At 35.3% G+C, this 19516-nt stretch overlaps 2 protein-coding genes across 2 annotated transcripts; both read left to right on the plus strand.

Moving 5' to 3' along the window:
* The first annotated feature begins 3825 nt into the window (after window positions 1-3825).
* On the plus strand, window positions 3826-5733 carry LOC132192372 (UDP-glycosyltransferase 86A1-like). The gene is made up of 2 exons (XM_059571740.1): window positions 3826-4512; window positions 4613-5733. The coding sequence occupies exons 1-2, from the start codon at window positions 3975-3977 to the stop codon at window positions 5530-5532; spliced, it is 1458 nt and encodes a 485-aa protein (XP_059427723.1). The 5' UTR covers window positions 3826-3974; the 3' UTR covers window positions 5533-5733.
* Window positions 5734-10359: 4626 nt separating this feature from the next.
* LOC132191490 (cell division control protein 48 homolog D) lies at window positions 10360-15629 on the plus strand. The gene is made up of 9 exons (XM_059606526.1): window positions 10360-10536; window positions 10693-10858; window positions 11512-11740; window positions 12736-13502; window positions 13620-13841; window positions 13945-14016; window positions 14114-14395; window positions 14599-14958; window positions 15111-15629. Exons 1-9 carry the CDS (start codon window positions 10508-10510, stop codon window positions 15399-15401), a joined length of 2418 nt encoding a protein of 805 aa, XP_059462509.1. The 5' UTR covers window positions 10360-10507; the 3' UTR covers window positions 15402-15629.
* Window positions 15630-19516: the final 3887 nt, after the last annotated feature.

Raw genomic sequence — 19516 nt, forward strand, 5'->3', positions numbered from 1 at the left:
CCCCGAAACCCTCCGGTGGTGGTCGCGCCACCCTAGAGGGCCTCGCTGGTCCACCATGAGGCCCTCCAAGGGTACTACGGCCACCCCCGGGGCCTACTGGTGGTTGACCGCCCATTGTGAAAATTTTGAGTTTTGAAAAAATTAGAAATCATATGGGCTTTAAAGTAATTAGAAATAAACCATTTTTTTTCTTTTTCTTTTTTAATTTGAGTTTTGGAAAAATTAGAAATCACATGAGCTTTATAGTCATTTTGGTTCAATTTCAATTATAAAATATGTATTGCTACCAAACTAAAAAATTGAAAAAATTATTCAATTTTAACCTTCTCTATGGCGCGTAACAGGACCTTGTACAAAAAAGCTGACAATACGAGTCATACTATTTACATGGATCAGAAGAAAGAGAAACAGAGAATTTTTTTTTAGGGGAAACTTCACTTACCCCCCTCAAACTTACGCGCTTTTTGTAGACACCCTCCATTGTTCAAAATCTTTCACTTTGCTGTATCTAACTTTCGTTTCGTTCCAAATACCCCATACCATTAGATATTGGAGTTATATCAAACGGTAGAATGATTAAAATACCTTTATACCTCTACAATTTTAAAAATTTCAAATTTACCCTTATTTATAAATAAAAAAATAAATAACCCCTAGAGGGTCACAACCCAAAGGAGAGTATGTGCTGGTAGTCATTTGTGACCCGCTTTGGGTCACAAGTGACCAACGGTGGGTCACTTGTGAGTTGTGACCCACTTTGGGTCACAGACCTTCTGTTGAGTCACAAAGAGGTAACCTGCCGGTGGGTCTTTCTCTTTTCTTTTTCTTTTTTTTTTTTAATAAAATTTGAGGGTATTTTAGGAATTGTATATCCCTCCATTTTGGATTTAACGGAAAATCCTAACGGAATTGGGAAAATGAAAAAAAATAAAAATTGGATATATCAAAGTGAGAGATTTTAAATAATGGATGAGTGCCTGCAAAAAGCACGTAAATTTATGGAGAGTAAGTGAAGTTTCTCTTCTTTTTAACTTTTCCTTAGTTTTCATACCCAACTTTCACAAAGAACAAAAGGAAACTGGCAGCCCTTTCCACCATAGTCCCACAAATGACAAAACCATCCCTCTTCCATTCTCATCTCTCAATTACGATTTAAGCCTTTCCAACCCCAGATATTTTTACAGGCGGGCATCCACCATCCATTAGATACTTACTTTTCTTCTCAGAATTTATCATTTGACTTAAGCATCAAAATAACCCTTTCGCTCAACCGCTAGCAGATCACCATGACCTTTCTTAATTGTTTCTTACCTCACATGCATTGGCGATCCAAGGCTCAATGTGCAATCAAGTGACACTTCCAATTAATTACTACTAGTATTAGAATATTAATTGAAAAAATAATTTTTCTTATCAATTTTTAAATTTAAATTTGAAGACAAATCTATACGAGAGTAGATAATTTAAGTTTACGCCCATCTCCAAAATTCGACATGTTCCATCCCGAATCACTTGTATATAGGGTTGTAATCCAGTCGAGTATTGAATGTTTAAATTATGTCCATTTAATTTTATTTTGAATATGAGTCAAATCGAGCTAGATAATTTGTTTAAGCTTGGCTCATTTATTTTTTGAGGAAACTCGAGTTTGTTCACCAGCTACTCAATTAATTTATTCATTCCTTATATAATGTAAATACCATAATTATTATTATTTTAAATAATTTTATACTAATTATTAGTTAATTAATTATTGTTAAGATTTTACCATTTAAGATAATTAATCAAATTAACTTGAATTTTATAGTATGTATATAAATTCACACACATATCTTTATACATACACATAAACACACATATATCTACATCAAGACTCATAATAACAATAATTTAAGTTATATCTATTATATTAAGAAGATAATTTTTCTTTACTTAAAATGTTCTACTTACGAAATTAAAATAATATAAATGAAATTATACAAGTCGACTCGAGTTTAGACGTGTATAACTCATTTAATAATTGAACCTAATTTTATATTTACAATTAATTCATTTATTAAACAAAACGAATTAGAGGCGAATTTATAGAAAGAATATTCTTCGGCTGGCGGCTGCTTAGTTTGTGGATGCCGATTGCCGAGCGCACGTGACAGTGAGGGTATATTGCTGCTGTTCTTTTTTAATTGGGGTTTGTGTAAATTTGGACTACGACACAAGTTGTACATTTATTCTCTTTTTATTATTATTATTATTTTTTTTTTTTTTATTGTTCATTTATTATTTTGGGCCTTTAATGGGTTTATTAGGTTAGTGGACTTTTAATGGGCCTATTAGGCTAGTGGGCCTCTATTTGATTTATTAGGTTAGTCTCGCATTTTATCTTGTATTACCTGTGTTTTGTATTGTTTTGCAAAAGCATGCGTTTCAGTTGTAATTATTGCGTTTTGGGCTTGGGTAGCTGGAAGACATGGAGCATGTTTGGAATCGGATTTGAGAAATAAAGTTTTAAGTCAAAAAGAGTTTTGGGGCAAAAGTTTTATTTTTAAGCTTTTGCCAAAAGTACATTTTGACAATTTTTAGGCTTTTTGGATCTTTAAAAAGTGTTTTTAATTTTTTTACCAAACGAGTATTTTTTTTTCTTCAAACAGATTTTTTTGAGTGTTAAAAGCACTTTTAGGCCACTCAAACACGGATAAAGTTTTTCAGGAATTTCCTTCAACCTAATCTATAAAAGTGACATGTGTCCATTTTTTAATAATATGTGAGATGCGCATGAGTTTTTAATAAAATTTATTTCAATGTTATCATTGTTATTAAAAAAAACATGTGTATCTCACATGTTTAAGAGACACATGTCATTTTTATAGATTACGTTAAAGAAAATTCCTTCAATCTAGTTTAGAGAAAAACTTTATTCCCTTAAACGCAATCTCAAACATACCCTTAAACAATTGTATGGTTTGAACAGCTACAATTCTATTAGAATATTCTAACAAAATTGAGCCTATATCAATGAGCACTAAAGGGAAGAAGAGAAAGAAAATCAAAATATTGTATTGGCTTATGTTCTCTGGAGATTAAGCACTCTCAAATTGCTCCTTATTTTTTAAATATATTTACTTCACTATTATTCATTCAATATTGTCAGCACAATTTCCAATCCCATTATTTTGTTGTAATTTCCTAACGGTTGGCTGTGAATAGGATTCATACAAAATAAAAGTACGGTAAGAGGTCTCTGATTAGGAGCCGAAGACCCTCCGACGATAAAATAATACGGTGACAATATGCCTCTAAAATTCATTAATCTATGTGTGCAACATGTAGTATACAAGATAAAGAGAGGAGAAGAGAGAGAGGAGGGAGAGTGAAGAGTCCCCTGGAGAGGGGGAGGTGTGGAAAATAGAGAGATGATTAATAAAAGAGAGAAATGTTACATATCCCAAATTTTCTTCACAAAAGTTGATTCTCAATTCTCAAATGAAGTGTCATTATTTTATGATTTGGTGAAACATTTTTCAAAATAATAAATCTCATGAGATGATACATCATTTGTGAACTAACTTTTAAGATAAAAATTTGAGATATGTAGCGGCCAAGGTGGACACATGTCACCTTATGAGTGGCCAATGGCAAATTAGTAAATAGATATAAATAGGGGGTAAATAAATATGAACATGGGGACCCACAGAACTTGGGCATATTTCCTTCCCATAGCTTCCACCCCTCGTTCACACGAATGGGGACATGAATAAATCCCAATAAAATAATGGGCCCAAGTTCCTCTCGAACAAATATCATCTTCCTTATGATCCATATCCATCATCACCATAAAAATTATTTCTGACGAACATGGCCGTATAAGCATCGGAGGCCACGTCATATAGTAGCCAACTATTATTTTAGCTTTTGTGATTGCATCGATCTCTTGCTCTCTCTCTCTCTAGCTAGAACGAACACACACACACCGATCGATGGAGAACAATGATGAGCAGAAGCCTCGCGCCATCATGTTTGCCTACCCTCTTCAAGGCCATGTAATCCCCTTCGTCCATCTAGCCTTGAAGCTTGCATCAAACGGCTTCACCATCACCTTCGTCAACACCCTATCAATCCACCACCACATAACCAAATCCCAACCCACCACCGCCGACGCCGACAACAACAACAACGACATCTTCGCCGGAGCACGTAACTCCGGTCTAGACATACGTTACATGACCATCAGCGACGGTTTCCCACCAAAGTTCGACCGTTCCCTCAACCATGACCAGTTCATGGAGGGTCTTTTACATGTCTTCTCGTCCCACGTCGATGAACTTGTCGGCAAAGTGCTTCACTCCGACCCTCCGGTCACCTGCTTGATTTCAGACACCTTTTTCGTTTGGTCATCCATGATTGCCGACAAGTACAACCTCGTTAATGTTTCTTTCTGGACTGAACCAGTTTTGGTTCTCACTCTCTACTATCACTTGGACCTCCTTAGAAAAAATGGTCACTTTGCTTCTCAAGGTATATATGTCTCCTCATTTATTTATTTTTTAATTTTTGTAATTAAAATAGACAATCTTTATTTTTTGGTGATTTTATTCATTTTTAATATCATTAATAGATAATCGTAAGGATCCCATCGACTATATACCGGGTGTGAGGGCCTTCGAACCAAAGGATTTGATGTCTTATCTTCAAGCTACCGACAACATATCGACGGTGGTGCACCGTATCATATACAAGGCATTCGAGGATGTAAAAAGAGCTGACTTTATTGTTTGTAACACTATCCAAGAGCTTGAATCCGAGACCATCTCAGCCTTACAACAAAAGCAGCCAATATATGCAATCGGACCAGTTTTCCCAACTGGGTTAGCCACGACCATTGTGCCTACTAGCCTATGGTCCGAGTCGGACTGCACCCAGTGGCTCCACACCAGGCCAAATGGGTCAGTTTTGTACATCTCGTTTGGTAGTTATGCTCATGTTAGTAAACAGGAAATTGTAGAGATAGCCTATGGGGTTTTACTTAGTGGAGTAAGTTTTATTTGGGTGCTTCGCCCTGACGTTGTGAAGTCTGATGAAACCGATTTCCTGCCCGTTGGATTTGAAGATGAGATCAAAGGTAAAGGGTTGATTGTGCCGTGGTGTCATCAGATGGCTGTGATCTCACATCCGGCAATCGAAGGTTTCTTAACTCACTGTGGATGGAATTCAATATTAGAAAGCATATGGTGTGGCGTTCCACTGTTGTGTTTTCCTTTGCTGACCGATCAATTCACTAATAGAAAATTGGTGGTCGATGATTGGAGGATCGGACTTAATCTTTGTGACCAGAAGCCAATCACACGGCAAGAAGTTGCAAGCAAAATTAATCTTCTTATGATAACGGAAGATCAATTGGGTGATGAATTGTGGAAGAATGTCAAGGAGCTCCAAGGAATACTAAAGAACACATTGACAGCCGATGGATCATCAGAAAAGAATTTCAATCAGTTCATCAATGATGTGAAAATAAAGTTGCAAGGAAAATTGGGATGACACATGGGAACACAACGGTACGTCATTTTCCAATCAAGCTTAGCTTTCATTACTTGTATTATTTTTAGATAGTGATGTGATAGAATCAAACTCTTGCGGCCCATGTGGGCACCTAGTTGTTTCCACTGAATAATATTGTCCCACCGGGTTTATGTGTTGTTCACTTATTGAAATAATGAAATTCATAAATAAAATTCTAAAGGTTTGATGAAATAGGCATTAGTGATCCTATAAGTAGCAAATAATGTTATGAGGAGGATTAAAGATTTTTTAAGTCTTCTAAATGTGATGTACCTTTTAAAATTACTTATAGATCAAAATTCAATAATAATCATCTCAAATTCAATGATTATTTTAAAAGTCACGTTACATTTAAGAGAATTTTTTATGTGACTTTTAAAATAACCATTAAATTTTAGATAATTATTATTAAATTTTGATTTACTGGTAATTTTGAAAACAACATCACATTCAGGAGGACTCGCCGAGTCCTAGCCTCCTTATAGCATTACTCAATAAGTAAATACTTGTAATTAATATTTTCAAAGTCTTCCATTTAAACTTATTGTCATTTTAATATTCTCTCTCTAGAAGTGGTGTATACTATATATAGCTTTGATATCTTGTCGTCTAATATCTTGTCGTCTATTCATGGAAGTTTCACTAGTTTTATTTACGTGGATATTAAATAATAAATGATTTAATTTACTTGGTACGTAGTTTGAACACTATCCTGTCCTCTGTCCTCCACCCAATTTCTGAGCCCGACATCTGTAGATATTAATTAATTGACTGAGCCCTTGTGTTTCTCATTAGTCCATTTGTGAAATGAACAAAGACAACATCATTAGTCAGCTTCTTTCTTGTGATACCTCAGCTCCCATTTGTCTACATGCTGCACATTATTGGTGGCTGCTAAGATTGTAGATCTCATCTTACTTAAAAAAAATATATATATACTTTTATTGTTTGGGTCTTTATATTTAGATTTTATCTAAAAATTTAACAAAACTCATGAAAAAACCAATTTAACAAGCTTCATTCCCTATTTTATATTTAACTTTTGTTAAGGCATGTTCTTTACATTTCAAAAGATAATTAAAAAGGTAAAGTTATATAATTTTTTTTAAGCTTATTTTTTACTCTCCTCTCTCCTTATTGGTTTAAAAATAATTAAAAATAATAATATTTAATTAAAATAAAGAAATGTATAGGGAGTTTGATGTTTGATGTTTGATTCATTTTAAAATTAGCTCTTTAAATTTGATAAAGTGAATTTTTCTCCTCAAATTTAACTTTTGTTTGAATTGTCGATTGTGAACGCTCATATCTAGCTACACTGTTTTCACAAGCGCCGAACAACAAGCCTTCCAAATATTTTTCTACTTTAACTAAATATTATTTTGTATTGGTTTTAGTTAACTGCCATGAGTAGTAATACAAACCCTTTCCTCCAACTAAAAGTTCAAATCTAAACAATAGAGAACAATTTTGTACCAAAACAAATCCCACAAACCAACCAGTAGCAAACAATACCAATTTACAATTATTATTATTATTATTATTATTATTATTATTATTTTTTTGATAATTGCAATACCAACTACAATTCCCATAGCAATTGAAAAAATAATACAAAAATACCACACCAAATCTCCTTAATTACAAAAATACGTTACCAATCATCATCAATCTTGACTCCTAATTTTCCAATTCACATAACATGTAATTTCACATGCAATCAAATTCTGTGGGTATCTTTGGTATGATATTATGTGTCGTAGACATGAGCGAACTTATCTTAATCGACTATTTTTATTGATAACCGAAACCACCTATATGCTTCTTGATGCCTAAAACCAGTTTCTCTAATGACAAAATCACACCTAACTCCGGCTTAAAATGGTTGACATGAGATATGAACTTTGAAGAAAATACAGGTATATGAGTTTCACTATAACTATAAATGAAACAACACAGAATAAATAATCAAGAAGATAAAAGACTGAATATAACAAGGAAATGTGATATTGCTTTATTTCCTTGAAATACAATCTTGCAAAGACTAAAAGTAATAGTAATTTACAGATTATCCATTATAATTTTTCTTTTTTTTTTTGGGTAGAAATTTGGGGTTCTGGCTAGGTAGCCTAAGAGCACTTACATAAACTTTTTTATAACTTCGTTCTAAATATAAGAAAGACCTTTAAAAAATTACAAAAAGTCACATAAAACAGCTTCTTATTAGTTATTACTTCCTTAAACATTGGGTAACATTTTACCTTCAACATCTATTATTTTAAATTTTTAATACAAAATATTTTTTTTCACATCTCATATTTCATTTTTTTTGTCTTTAATTAGGGACTGTGATGAACTTTTATAATAAAAAAAGAAAAAAGAAAAAAGAAAAAAAAAGTGAGGGTATTTAAGGAACTTGTATTTTATAAAGAAATAATATTTTAATAATATAGAGATAGATAATATAAGTTATTATAAAGTGTATTTTGAGAGAAAAAATAAAAAATATTTTTATTTCCTAAATTTAAGCAAAAAAAAAAAAAAAAAACTGCTGTGTGAGCTTTAACCCCTCTCCGCTCCTTAATTTGGGCCGGTGTCAAAACCTGCACATGCAATTAATAGAAACCAATGACAACAAAAATATTGTTAACGGAATAAAGCCCATCAAGCGATTTGTTTTTGCATGCCCGTTAAAGTAGACCGGTCCAATTTCTGTTTCCAGCCTACAATTCCTGGTTCTCTTCTGTACCCATGACATATGAGCCCACGTCTATCTCATAATAAATAAATAAATAAAACCTTATAATTTATGGATACAAATTTCTTCTAAATTGGTTCGAAGGAAATTTTCTTCGACCTATTTTAATAAGTGACAAATTTCATTCAACATATGACAAGTATCATTCAACATGTTTAGGTTTCTAAAAAATCAATGTTTGGGTTCCTAAGTTAGGGAACTTTGAACTGGAGAATATCTGGTTAGTTATATTTGAAGGATATTTTTGTTATTTCACTTTTTGAGAAGAGAAAAATACTTTTAAATATAACTAACTGCATATTCTCAAGTTCAAATGAACAGGAGAGGATTCTAATTTCTAGGTTAGTGGAATAATAATAAATGATTGTTAAAAATATTAAAGTAAAGAGATGAGATAAATTTAATTTCCTCCAAACTAGTTTAGATGAAATTTTCTCTAACCTACTCTAATAAGTGTCAAATGTCATCACTTCCATGTTTTCTTTAATATTTTAACAAATTTTTAATTGTCATTCTATTAACCTAGGAATCCAAACATTAATTTTTTTTTTAATAAACGTAAATATGTTGAATGACACTTGTCACTTATTAGAGCACGTTGAAGGAAATTTTGAGTAATGCTACAAGTCCCTCTTGTGTCCCTCCAAGAATGATATGGCTATTAAAATCACCATTGAGCTTATGATTGATCATTATTGGATTTTGATCAAATGATGATTTTAATAGCTACATCATTCTTGGAGTGACACAAGAATGACTTCTAGAATTACTCAGAAATTTTCTCCAAACCAGTTTCAAAGAAATCTGTGTCCTTAAAAAAAATATATAAGAGATGACATTTGACATGACACTTAATAAACTAAGTTGAAATCAATTTCCTTCAAACCAATTTAAAGAAAATTTATGTTCATAATTTATAAAGAAACTTGGTTGTGGCGTAGACGGCGTGCCGTTTTTCAAGAACTTATCTTGTATCCGTGTTGATGACCACCAACGACGTTTTAATGACAAAATAGTAGCGGATTTTTGACTTGTGTTTGGTGGAGAAAAAAAATTATATAAATAAAAAATTAAAAAAACAAAAAAGAATATTTCCGGCTATTTTGACCGCAAGAGAAGGTACATATGAGCTCAGAGGAACATTCTAGACTAGACATCAATAGATTCAAGTTTGTCTTTGAAAATATAATCCAAAATTCGAAAATAATTAAGATATGACAGCTGATTAATTAAAACAGGAAGCCTACAAAGTACAAAGCAACCACATGCTTATTAAAAAAAAAAAAAAACAAAGCACATGCCAACCACTTCTAAAACTATTGTGCTTTTACCTCTTCATTCTACTATGCAAATTATTAATTAAACTGTGTTTTTAGATCTTTTAATTTTGTTAAAGTACCTTATTAATTTGCCATTAAAGTTGTAATATTTCCCTTTCCTCTCAAAATAATAATACTAATAATATTGCAAAACAGAAAGACAAAAAAAAAAAAAAAAACCTTTTTTTTAATATTTTTGTGTAGTATATTTTTATTATTTTGGTAGGCAAAAGGGGGACATTGTAATCCCAATGATAAATCCATAGGGTAATGTGAAAAAATTGAGAGGGAAGTATAATTTCCATAAATAAAAAAGATAAGTATAATTTGTACATTTTTTTTAATGTGGAATTAGAAAAATTCTAAATACTTATATTTTAAATTTTTTGTTTTTCTCTTTTAAAAAAGGCTCCTCTTTGTTGTTCTATATCTACTTAAATACTTCCATATTGATTTTGGTGAAAGTAAAATTCAACCAAAGTTATGATTTCCATGAAAAAGCACCGACTTCTCAGCTAAATAAGAAACAAAAATCAAGATATATTTTTGGGTTTAAAAATTAGTTTTTAATCCATTTGAGAGGATATTAACGAATGAATAATAATAATTATTAAAAAAAGGGGCCAATTTTCCAAATTTAAAAAGGAGTAATAAAAAAAAAAACAAATCCAAGTTATTCTAGAACTGAAAAACAAGTAAACAAAAAGCTTTTCTTTCCTAACAAGAAACGGAGCAAGACTCCCTCTTTATTATCTATAAATATCCCAAACCCCACGTTTCAGATCCCCATACACTACTGCTTCCTTTGGTCTTTAGATTTTGTTTTTCCTCTGCAACAGAACTCAATCTCTTCGTCTTTGCGCTCCTCATCGAAACCATGGCCAACCAAGCTGAATCCTCGGACTCGTAAGCCCCCAACCCAATTCCCAGATCCCCATTTTCTTATTGTTTCTATCCGATCCACATGCGAAATCAATCGATTTTTTTAGTGGGTTTAATCTAATTTTTTTTTTTCTCTAATTTATTTGATTGTGGGATTTTTTTTTTTTTTGGGATTTTCAGCAAGGGAACGAAGAGAGACTTTAGCACGGCGATTCTGGAGCGCAAGAAGGCTCCCAATCGGCTTGTGGTGGACGAGGCAATCAACGATGACAACTCCGTTGTCGCGCTTCACCCTGACACCATGGAGAAACTCCAGCTCTTCCGCGGTGACACGATCTTGATCAAGGTGAGCTTTTTTGTCCCTATTTTGATTGTTGAAGGGCTTTTGCTTGTGTGTATTGTTGTTGATGTTCTAGGGTTGATTGCTATTGGGATTTCGTGTCGTTGTGTTGAGTTTATGGGAATTAGGGTTTTGCGTGAAGAGTTAGTGTTGTATTTTTATCTGGGTTTATGAATTCTCTGTTGGGTATTTGGGATCTGTGAACTGGTGTGTTTTGGGTATGTTTTTGGTGTTTAAAGTTTGGTTTTTTGAAGTAATTGTCTGGTCTGGTTTTGTTAGTGTTCCGTGGCGGTTATACATTGCTAATATGGTTTACTAAACTGGGTGTCTTATTCAATTGTTTAAGCTAAAGGTAATGTTAACAGAAGATTATAGATTATATCTTTAGAACGGGAATTAGCTATTTAGAGGGCTACTTATGCAATGATTGTTCAAAATTTTTTATGTATATGTTTTGAAATCATGATTGCTCTCTCAAACACATGCATAGGAATTTACTTCTTTCTGGTTCTCTAACCGAGAAGTGAGATGTGTTCTGGTGGATTTCTACTTGAGTAGTGGTTACTAATAATGAACTCTTTGTCTGGGAGCTTGAGATTATTAAAGGAGACATTTTTATTCTGATTTATATATATTTCTGTGTTGCTTTTGATGCTTAGGGGAAGAAAAGGAAAGATACTATCTGCATTGCTCTTGCTGATGACACATGTGATGAACCAAAGATAAGGATGAACAAGGTTGTAAGAAGCAACCTAAGGGTTAGGCTTGGAGATGTTGTTTCCGTGCACCAGTGCGCAGATGTCAAATATGGAAAGCGCGTTCACATTCTCCCTGTGGATGACACCATTGAAGGGGTCACTGGCAATATCTTTGATGCATACTTGAAACGTGAGTGCCTATCCTTTTCTTCTTTATCTTCAATTAAAAACTGAAGCTAATATATCATGTATGCCCACTTTTTGTTTTTTGTTTTTGCAATCTTACATGTGAATGTATCTGATAAAAAAGAGATGCTATTATAGAAGCTGGATTGTTATATTACATTTATACTTAAAAATTAAACTTTTAAGTTGGAGAAGTTAATTGTACACAAGCAGGAATTTTTGTTCGTAGAAGCTGAATTAGCAACCAAATTATTTGGTTGAGAATTCAGACTACGCAAGGACTTTTAGTGACTTACTGAAGACTAGCCATAAATAACAGTATATTGAATAAGATGCCGACATAATTTAGAGATATTCTTTTCCAGAATTGGGGCTTAACTTTGCTGTAATATAACTTGATGAAGATCATGCTAGTAGCAGAGATTACAGTTTCCATAACAGAAAAGCTTATTTCATTCGACCATTACTAGGCACTTGTTTGAGTTGCATAAATAATGTGCAGGATTGAATATTTATGAATTTTCGAAATACCCACATGCTGATTATTGTGCTTTATGAAGGACTATGAATGTGAAGTATACTCCTATTTCTGATCATGCTTCGTTTTCATAATGATTCTGAAGTGACTTCTTGTGGTTCTTGAAGAAGCATCAGTGCAGTACATTTGTAATTGATTTTATGTTGTCTACTTGTCTCTGAAGGGCAATGATTACTTGAGACCTTCTACTTATATTGAACTTCTGCTTCTTTGCTATCATGACATAAGTTTCTTTGTACATAATATTGGTATATTATAAACAACTTTGTGAATATTTTTTTCGTTTATTTTTTTTAATTGTTTTTTCCTGCTCTCTCTCCTTATTTTGATGCAACCCATTTGTTTTGTTCTGTTAGTAGTTGGTACAACATCCAGGCATTGATTGGTTGCTGATTTTTATTTTTATTTGTTTTATTTTTTATGGTGTGAATAATTTCTGTTTATTGATATATCATTTGCAGCTTATTTCCTGGAGGCCTACCGCCCAGTGAGGAAGGGTGATCTATTCCTTGTAAGAGGGGGAATGAGAAGTATAGAGTTCAAGGTTATTGAGACTGACCCTTCGGAGTACTGTGTGGTTGCCCCAGACACTGAGATCTTCTGTGAGGGAGAACCTGTGAGAAGGGAGGATGAGAATAGGTTAGATGAAGTTGGTTATGATGATGTTGGTGGTGTTAGGAAACAGATGGCTCAGATTCGTGAATTAGTGGAGCTGCCCCTGAGGCATCCACAGCTATTTAAATCGATAGGTGTCAAGCCGCCAAAAGGAATTCTGTTGTATGGACCCCCTGGATCTGGGAAGACCCTAATTGCCCGGGCTGTTGCCAATGAAACTGGTGCCTTCTTTTTCTGTATCAATGGACCTGAGATCATGTCGAAATTGGCTGGGGAAAGTGAGAGCAACCTCAGGAAAGCATTTGAGGAAGCAGAGAAGAATGCACCATCCATCATCTTTATTGATGAGATTGATTCAATTGCTCCCAAGCGAGAGAAGACACATGGAGAGGTTGAGAGGAGGATTGTTTCCCAGCTCTTGACACTTATGGATGGATTGAAATCTCGTGCACATGTTATTGTCATGGGGGCTACAAATCGGCCCAACAGCATTGACCCTGCTTTGAGAAGGTTTGGAAGATTCGACAGGGAAATAGATATTGGTGTTCCGGACGAAGTTGGGCGTCTTGAGGTTCTCCGTATTCATACAAAGAACATGAAGCTTGCTGAAGATGTAATGTTGAAAACATTCTTTTTTTTTCTCTAAGTCGATGCAAGTTTTTTTTTTTTCTTCCATATTTGTATAGGGTTTATTGAATCTAATAAAATATTGTGGTCTTGAATGGAATAGGTTGATTTGGAAAGAATTGCGAAGGACACACATGGTTATGTTGGTGCTGATCTAGCAGCTCTATGTACCGAGGCCGCACTTCAATGCATCAGAGAGAAGATGGATGTGATCGACTTGGAAGATGAGACAATAGATGCAGAGATACTTAATTCAATGGCAGTTACAAATGAGCACTTTCAGACTGCCCTTGGAACTAGCAATCCATCTGCTCTCCGTGAGACCGTAAGTACTTAGCAATACATTATAGGTGACTGCATTTCATTTTCAGTTAGCCAACTTCTCTGTTGAATGGGATTCCTTAAATTGCCTTTTTCTGTTGAACCAGGTTGTTGAAGTGCCTAATTGTAGTTGGGAAGATATTGGAGGTCTTGAGAATGTTAAGAGGGAACTTCAAGAGGTAATTGAAATTGCTGTGTTGGTTTTACGTGTTCACATTCTTTCTTTCATCCCTTTGTAATGTACAGTTCTGATTCCTATACAATTTTGCCATGCAGACTGTTCAATACCCAGTGGAGCATCCTGAGAAATTTGAGAAGTTTGGAATGTCACCATCGAAGGGTGTTCTTTTCTATGGCCCTCCTGGTTGTGGGAAAACTCTCCTGGCCAAAGCTATTGCTAATGAATGTCAGGCAAACTTCATCAGTGTCAAGGGTCCTGAGTTGCTTACAATGTGGTTTGGAGAGAGTGAAGCCAATGTTCGGGAAATATTCGACAAGGCTCGCCAGTCTGCTCCTTGTGTCCTATTCTTTGATGAACTTGACTCAATTGCGACTCAGGTAAGATTGATTCCTTACAATAATGATCAACTTCTTTCTGATCTTGATGACTGATTTCACTATTGGCAATTAGTAAGATATAAGCCTCTAATTTGATATTTTAACTTAGACTATATGGTTCGGCCACTCATTGGCTGGAGTTGTTGCATTGCCTTTTTAACTTGTTGCCTTATCTTTGAAATGTTATACGCCATATCATGCAGAGAGGTAGCAGTGTTGGAGATGCTGGGGGTGCTGCTGACAGAGTTTTGAACCAACTCTTGACAGAAATGGATGGCATGTCTGCAAAGAAAACTGTTTTCATCATTGGAGCCACCAACAGACCAGACATTATAGACCCTGCACTTCTGCGTCCAGGACGTCTTGATCAGTTGATCTACATCCCTCTCCCTGACGAGGATTCCCGCCATCAGATCTTCAAGGCTTGCTTGAGGAAGTCTCCAGTCTCCAAAGATGTTGATATCAGGGCCCTTGCCAAGTACACTCAAGGCTTTAGCGGTGCTGACATTACAGAGATATGCCAGCGTGCATGCAAATATGCCATAAGAGAGAACATTGAGAAAGTATGATTCTACCCCTCCCTTTTTTTTTCTTTTTTTTTTCTCCTGCCTTCTCAGTATCTGCTTCAATAATTAATTTAATTTATACCCATGTTTCCACTAAATTCAATTGAACGAGCTAATAAGTGGATTTTCTTTTTTCTTGTATTCTGCAGGATATTGAGAGAGAAAGGAGGAGAAGGGATAATCCTGAGGCAATGGAGGAGGATGTTGAGGATGATGTGGCAGAGATCAAGGCAGCCCATTTTGAGGAATCAATGAAGTACGCTCGGAGAAGTGTGAGCGATGCCGACATCCGCAAATACCAGGCATTTGCTCAAACATTGCAGCAGTCGAGAGGATTTGGATCCGAGTTTAGGTTTGCTGATAACACTTCTGGTGCCGCTGCCGCGGATCCTTTCGCACCTGCTGCCGCCGCGGCTGACGAAGATGACCTCTACAGTTAGTTAAAAATTTAATTATCATGTGTGTTTTTGTCTTTATTTATGTTTGACATTGCTGGCTTGACATGTATTTGCAAGTCAGTATAATGTGGTGAAAGGTGTTATTGAATTTTGCCCTTGCGTCCATGGTGGCCTTGGCTACACTTAAGTTTAAACGACAGTTTACTATAATGGATAATTCCAGACTTAACAAGTTATAGTATTGTTTGCTTTTAATTATCTTGATTACCAGTTACAAGGTTTTCTGTATGTATGTATCTCTATCCACTATCCACCTTGTGTGTGTTTCTTCTTCAACCCTGAAGAATAATAAAGTTGTAAAATTGGTAAGAATTTTCCGTTACTTTTTATTATAAAAAATTGCAAATATTCGGTACAAATTCAGTTAAATCTTGACCAACGTTGGAATTTTTGCATTTCTTTGTTTCTTTTTATCAAAAAAAAACAAATTGAGGTAATTTAGTAATTTTGACACCCTTCTATTAAGATTTAACCCTAAAAAAAAAAATAAAATAAAATAAAATAAAAAAATAAAAAAATTCTAACAGAGGGATTACTTTGAAAAAAATTATAATTCGATACACTTTAATTGAGAATTTTTAAACTTTAAGGAGGTAAATATTGCAAACGTGATTAGAGTAAGGGGGTTGAGTGAAGTTTTCCCTTTTAAAAATTAATTTTGTTTTATTAAACAAAAAAAGTAGTTTTGTATTGCCTAAAGTTTATAGGTAAATATATATATATTTTTTTGGCATATTAGAATTTAATTTAGAAATATTTGTGTTGCTCAATGTTTACAATTCTATTTGTAATTTCATATTACAATTTGCAAGTGTATTTAGTTCAAAAATTGGATTAAGCCCATCTAAAAAAACTCATAAAAAGATTTTTTTTTTTTTAAAAAAAAAAACAGGTCATATAAATTAAGTTCATAGTAAAAAAAAAAAAAAAAAACTCAAATGCAAAGCCGATGTCACATGTAGTTAATTAGTAAAAAAAAACCTTGAGTTATTGATGAAATCTGCAAAGTATAAATAAAGGTTTTATCCGCCCATATAGTGATGTTTACACTCCTAATGACAATCAAAAGATATGACGCATGCAATTATTAATTAAGGTATAGAGAGATTAAAAAAGTAAAATAAGCTTCCCTGAATTTAGATAGATAAAATGGGTTAAAAATTTCCAAAATGTTTCTATGCTTATTATTGTTCAAGAAGCCATACTAACTTGATCCATCCCCACCTTTTTTTTTTAAAAAAAAAAAAAAAAAAAAAAAAAATTGTACTTGGCAAGACAAAATATTTTATTGCATTAATAGGAAATACAAAGAAGCTCCAAGTTATAATAAAAAAAATAAAAATAGGGTCTTCTACAACCATCCTAGCCTAACCAGTACAGGGGAAATATGCCAGGCTTGGAAATGTGCTAAAGCATGATCCAAAAGGAGTGGCAAAAAGGCTTGTAAGTTGACAGAAATATGTGCATAATTAAGTTAATCGAAAAATTATGAGTTTATTTATGTGTCATAATTGATTATCTGTTTTTGTTTTGAAAAGAAATAACAGGTAATTGAAAAAAGAAAAAGAAAACAAAAAAACTATTGAATCAACAATCAATATAATTTACTTTGTTAAATATCTCTGATATAATGTTAAATATATTGTTGAAATATATTGGAAGTGGAAGAATGAGAGAGAGAGAAGAGAGAGAGCGGGAGTATATGTAAGGACTACATTGTATGGAGTAGTGATATGTAAATGAATACAGAGTCCTCTATTTATAGAGGCTATGAGTGATAGGTAAGTAACCCTAAACTAATTAAGGTATGAAATAAACCCTAATAGGAAAGATAATAAACCCTAGAATAATATATAAAATATTTTAACATCCCCCTCAAACTCAATGTATAAAATTGAAGTTAGAAAAATAAAGGAAAAGATTTTTTTTTTGGTCGACAGCAAAATCACCGAAAAGTTGCCGGAGCGGTGGTTGGAGGCAGGCGGCGGAGCAGTAGGCGGCAGTACCTGGTTTTAACCCTTTGAATTGGGTTGAAAAGCTGGACTCTGAGTGATTTCTCAAATACTCAAATATCCCCCCTCAAACACAAGGCAAGGTGCAAGCTTAGTTTGGGAAAAGCTTTTTTTTTTTTAAGTCCGCTGGAAAAATGCTAGAGCAGTGCCCAAACATGGGCGGCCGGAAGCTGAGGACGGCGGCTGATGGCGGCATCTTGTGGTAGCTTGGGCTGAAGCCTTGGATCCATTGAAATGGATTCCAAAATTTGGGCTTGGAGACTTGAAGAACTTGGGCCAGTTATATGGGCCAATATTTTGACAAAAAAACCCATGGACCATTAAAATGGTTGACTCAAAATTATATGAATCGGGTCTAACCCATTGAACCAAGTTGACAAATTTGGACCGGTTTGACAGATGGATCCGGTTAAATTGGTTCGGATTTTAAACCCAATGACTCGGTTAGAAACCGGTATTGGAGAGATCCGATTTGAAACCGATAACTCGATTTAGAAACCGGTTTTGGATCAAGTTGGAGCGCCTTGGATGGATCTGGTTTAAACTCGATCACCCAGTTAGAACCAGATTTAGATCGGGTTGGACGACTTCGCCGGATCCGGTTCAGGAATGGATTGGACCGAACCGGATTTGAAACCTGCTAGCTCGGGTTGAGGCAATTTGGATCCGATTGGATGAATGGGCCGGTTTGAATTGAGCCAAAATGGCTGAAACCCATGGACCGATTGAAAATGGGTCTGACCCAAAATAGATGATCCGATTCTAACCCTTTGGGTCAGGTTGAAGATATTGGTTCCAGATATGATTTTTTTTTTTTTTTTTGGAGATGACACGTGGTAGAGGAGTTAGGGTTGACGTGGCGGGTTCTCTGGAGGACACGTGTCAGCAAAAGGAAGAGAGGAACGTCTAGCGCGTGTGGTGCATGCGCCAAGGGCTGGTTGCCATGTGAGGCGTGTGCATCTCAAGCGCCACGAGGGTTGAGTGGCGCGTGCAGCGCTTGGGTGCGTGAAGCCCACGCGCAGACTTTTGGCCGGAGCGTGGCGGCGATCTTAACGGATTTGAGACCACCGACGACGGATCTACCGAACGAAGCGAAAACCACGAAGATTTGACAAAAGTTGCGGCACATGGAGAAGCAGCAACCACACGTGGAGGCGCGTTTACTGGTGGACAGAACCTTCTGGTTGCGCGTGGCGGCGAGTGGAAGCTTGGACGCTCCAGATCTCTTTGGATCCGAACTTGGAAGGGTCTGATTTGCTATTTGGGGAGGAGCGTCTTGCTCCGACAAGAGCTTTGGATGTGCGATTAGCTCGGGCAGAAACTACCAGAGTGGCTCGGAGGGCAGATGGCAGCGAATCTTCCACATATCTGTTGATTTGAAAGAGTGAAAGAGATTTTGAGCGGAAAACCACTTGGTGGCGCACAGACAACCAGAGTTGGTGGGTCGCTGAAGGGAGCGCTGGATTGTGAGTGGAAAACTGCTTGACGGCTCACCGAGGACCTGATTTGGGAAGTCGTCGGAGGGAGCACTGGATTGTGAGCGAAAAACTGCTTGACGGCTCGCCGACGACCTAATTTGGGAGGTCGCTGGAGGGAGCGTTGGATTGTGAGCAAAAACCGCTTGACGGCTTGCCGACGACCTAATTTAGGAGGTCGCCGGAGGGAGCACCGGATTGTGAGTGGAAAACTGCTTGGCGGCGCGCTGACGATCTGAGCTGGGAGGTCGCCGGAAGGAGCGTTGGAAAACATTAAAAAAGTTTATTGAAGGTGGCTCTAATGCCATGTTAAATAGGTCTGATACCATGTTAATATATATTGTTGAAAGGGGAAAATTCACTTTACCCCTCTGAAGTTTCAGGGTTTTTCAATTTGAACCCCAAAGTTTAAAAATTGGCAATATACCCCCCTAACGTGTCAAAAATTTTCAATTTAAACATCTCGTTACTAATTTCCATTAAATTGGATGAAAATTAAAAAAAAAAAAAAAAAACTTCAGAAAGTCCCCCCCGAAACTTCCAGCCGTTTTGACAAGCACCCCCTTAATTTCCAAAACTCTCACTTAGGCTCCATGAACTTTGGTTTGCT

The sequence above is a fragment of the Corylus avellana genome, chromosome ca9 (assembly GCF_901000735.1).
Source record: "Corylus avellana chromosome ca9, CavTom2PMs-1.0".
In the NCBI taxonomy this organism is placed as follows: Eukaryota; Viridiplantae; Streptophyta; class Magnoliopsida; order Fagales; family Betulaceae; genus Corylus; species Corylus avellana.

Excerpts from the sequence above, each read along its gene's own strand:
- LOC132192372 (XM_059571740.1), top strand. The coding sequence starts at position 3,975 with ATGGAGAACAATGATGAGCAGAAGCCTCGCGCCATCATGTTTGCCTAC. Across the intron at positions 4,513-4,612 it reads TGGTCACTTTGCTTCTCAAG|ATAATCGTAAGGATCCCATC; the intron begins GTATATATGTCT and ends TATCATTAATAG.
- LOC132191490 (XM_059606526.1), top strand. The coding sequence starts at position 10,508 with ATGGCCAACCAAGCTGAATCCTCGGACTC. Across the intron at positions 13,503-13,619 it reads ACATGAAGCTTGCTGAAGAT|GTTGATTTGGAAAGAATTGC; the intron begins GTAATGTTGAAA and ends TGAATGGAATAG. Across the intron at positions 14,396-14,598 it reads TTGACTCAATTGCGACTCAG|AGAGGTAGCAGTGTTGGAGA; the intron begins GTAAGATTGATT and ends CATATCATGCAG.